The sequence below is a fragment of the Puccinia triticina genome, chromosome 2A, assembly GCF_026914185.1.
Source record: "Puccinia triticina chromosome 2A, complete sequence".
Lineage (NCBI taxonomy): Eukaryota > Fungi > Basidiomycota > Pucciniomycetes > Pucciniales > Pucciniaceae > Puccinia > Puccinia triticina.
Window position 1 is genome coordinate 6,530,295 of NC_070559.1, and position 1,791 is coordinate 6,532,085.

The window sequence follows — 1,791 nt, forward strand, 5'->3', positions numbered from 1 at the left end:
CAACATATACCTCCAAATAAAGGCTTCTTCACCATACTAGCCGATACTACTTTGCAAGTTGCCAACTTTAACCCAGCACCCAAGTACGATCCTAGCGCGAGAGGTGGTCTTGAAAAAGGTGTTCGGCTTTTCGACCCAATATACCAGATTTCCTCGCTCGATGTCCTAGTCCCAACCAATTCGCCTACATCCTGGAACGAATTGACGTCAGCCGCTCGACTGGTCAATTATGGAACTCCAGTTTATGGAGCATACTGGCGCGATGCGCAAGCCGAGTCAATGAACCGATCAGAAGTCTTCAGCCACATCATCAGCTTAGCACAATCCAAGCTACTTTGTTCAAATCAGCTGCCCCTACCGCAAAACCTCACCGAATATCAAGCCCTCGCATTGCTAGGTACTACAATCCAGCCAAGGCTCAGCGGCACTTTGCACTTGAACTCCGAGCTAGTTTCATCGCATGCAGCTCATTGTGACTACATCTCACCCGGTCGTGACCTGATTCTCGCTAATTACCCCTCCCAGTTTATCTTGGCATCTGCAGCGAATAGAACTTTGGCAGACAAAGAAATGCTCATTTGCTGCATCAAGAAGCTAACTGCCACTCTGCGCCTCGGACTTGATGCCAGGGGAGTTGCTGGAGAGCTAGCCAGCAGGATCATTTTATCATGTGCGATGCGCGAGGCTATGCGAAAATCGAAGGAAGATCCTGTCGAAATACCTTACGGTCGCTCAGTTCGATTGGCCGACTTTTTGAATGCTTTAACCGGTCGTTCGGAAGACGAGTTAGAGCTTGGTAAACACCTCTCCCCCGAACACCGCACGAATCTCTTGAAAAACGGGATGGTTTTTTGGAACCATTTCATCCAAATCACCTACACGCCGAACTCAAGGCAAATGTTAAACTTCCTTTATCGAGGGCTAGCTGTGCAATGTAAACCATTACAAAAAGGTTTTGATCAACTATTCACAATCTATCTGAAGCGTGGCAATACCCTCGACGAGCAGAACATCACGTTCTGCGGTGTTCAAGTCAAGAATACCACAACCAAGCCCAACTTTGCCCGTGACGATCGCAAATGGACTGATGAATCCTCTGATGTTAAAATCCCGAAGGCCAACCCATATCTCGTGCTTTTCATGAGCCTGAAGACAGAAGGCGACATGGCTCCGTTACAGCCGAAAGATGCACAACGAGCCTCCCAAGTTTTCCATGGTTTCAAGGGCTATGCGTGTCTTCCTGAAGGCGTAGCTGAAGCTCTAGAAGAAATGATACAAGTCGAGCCGGATTTACGGTCGCTTCATCAAGATCAACATGGAAGGGAATACGCCCACACAATTAACCCATTGGTTTATACTGGTCCCCAGAGCTAAATCATCACGATCACTCCCATCGGTATGCACATACTTTCCCGCAGCCCCAAATAATCTCGATCGCAACATATCAAAGGTGCTAATTATCCAATTTTCTTATTTGCTTTTGTTTCCATTCATATACAACAGTCAAGCCCCACTTCCTACGCATGTTTTGCCGTGTAGCTCCCCATCATTATCCCTCTTGACTGTCCATGAAGTTGACTGTCCATGAAGCTTTGAATTATGTGTGTTGATTATTGCTGTATTTACATCCTATGAGCAAAGATACTATCAATGTGACAGATCAGGTACATGTCAATCTTGCAAAAAGGATAACCCAATGGCAAAGGCAAATTGGACAAGACCAAAAAGCTGTCTTTGAATTTGCCAGCAACTACTAGAAAAAGAAGCAATTCTTTAAAATTATCACCTAGG

At 46.0% G+C, this 1,791-nt stretch overlaps 1 protein-coding gene across 1 annotated transcript; it reads left to right on the top strand.

Annotated features, from left to right (window-relative positions):
• Positions 1-279: 279 nt before the first annotated feature.
• Positions 280-1,374, top strand: PtA15_2A699 (uncharacterized protein; the record flags this gene model as incomplete). Its single annotated transcript, XM_053166745.1, has 2 exons — positions 280-796; positions 1,157-1,374. 2 exons carry the CDS (start codon positions 280-282, stop codon positions 1,372-1,374), a joined length of 735 nt encoding a protein of 244 aa, XP_053017937.1.
• Positions 1,375-1,791: the final 417 nt, after the last annotated feature.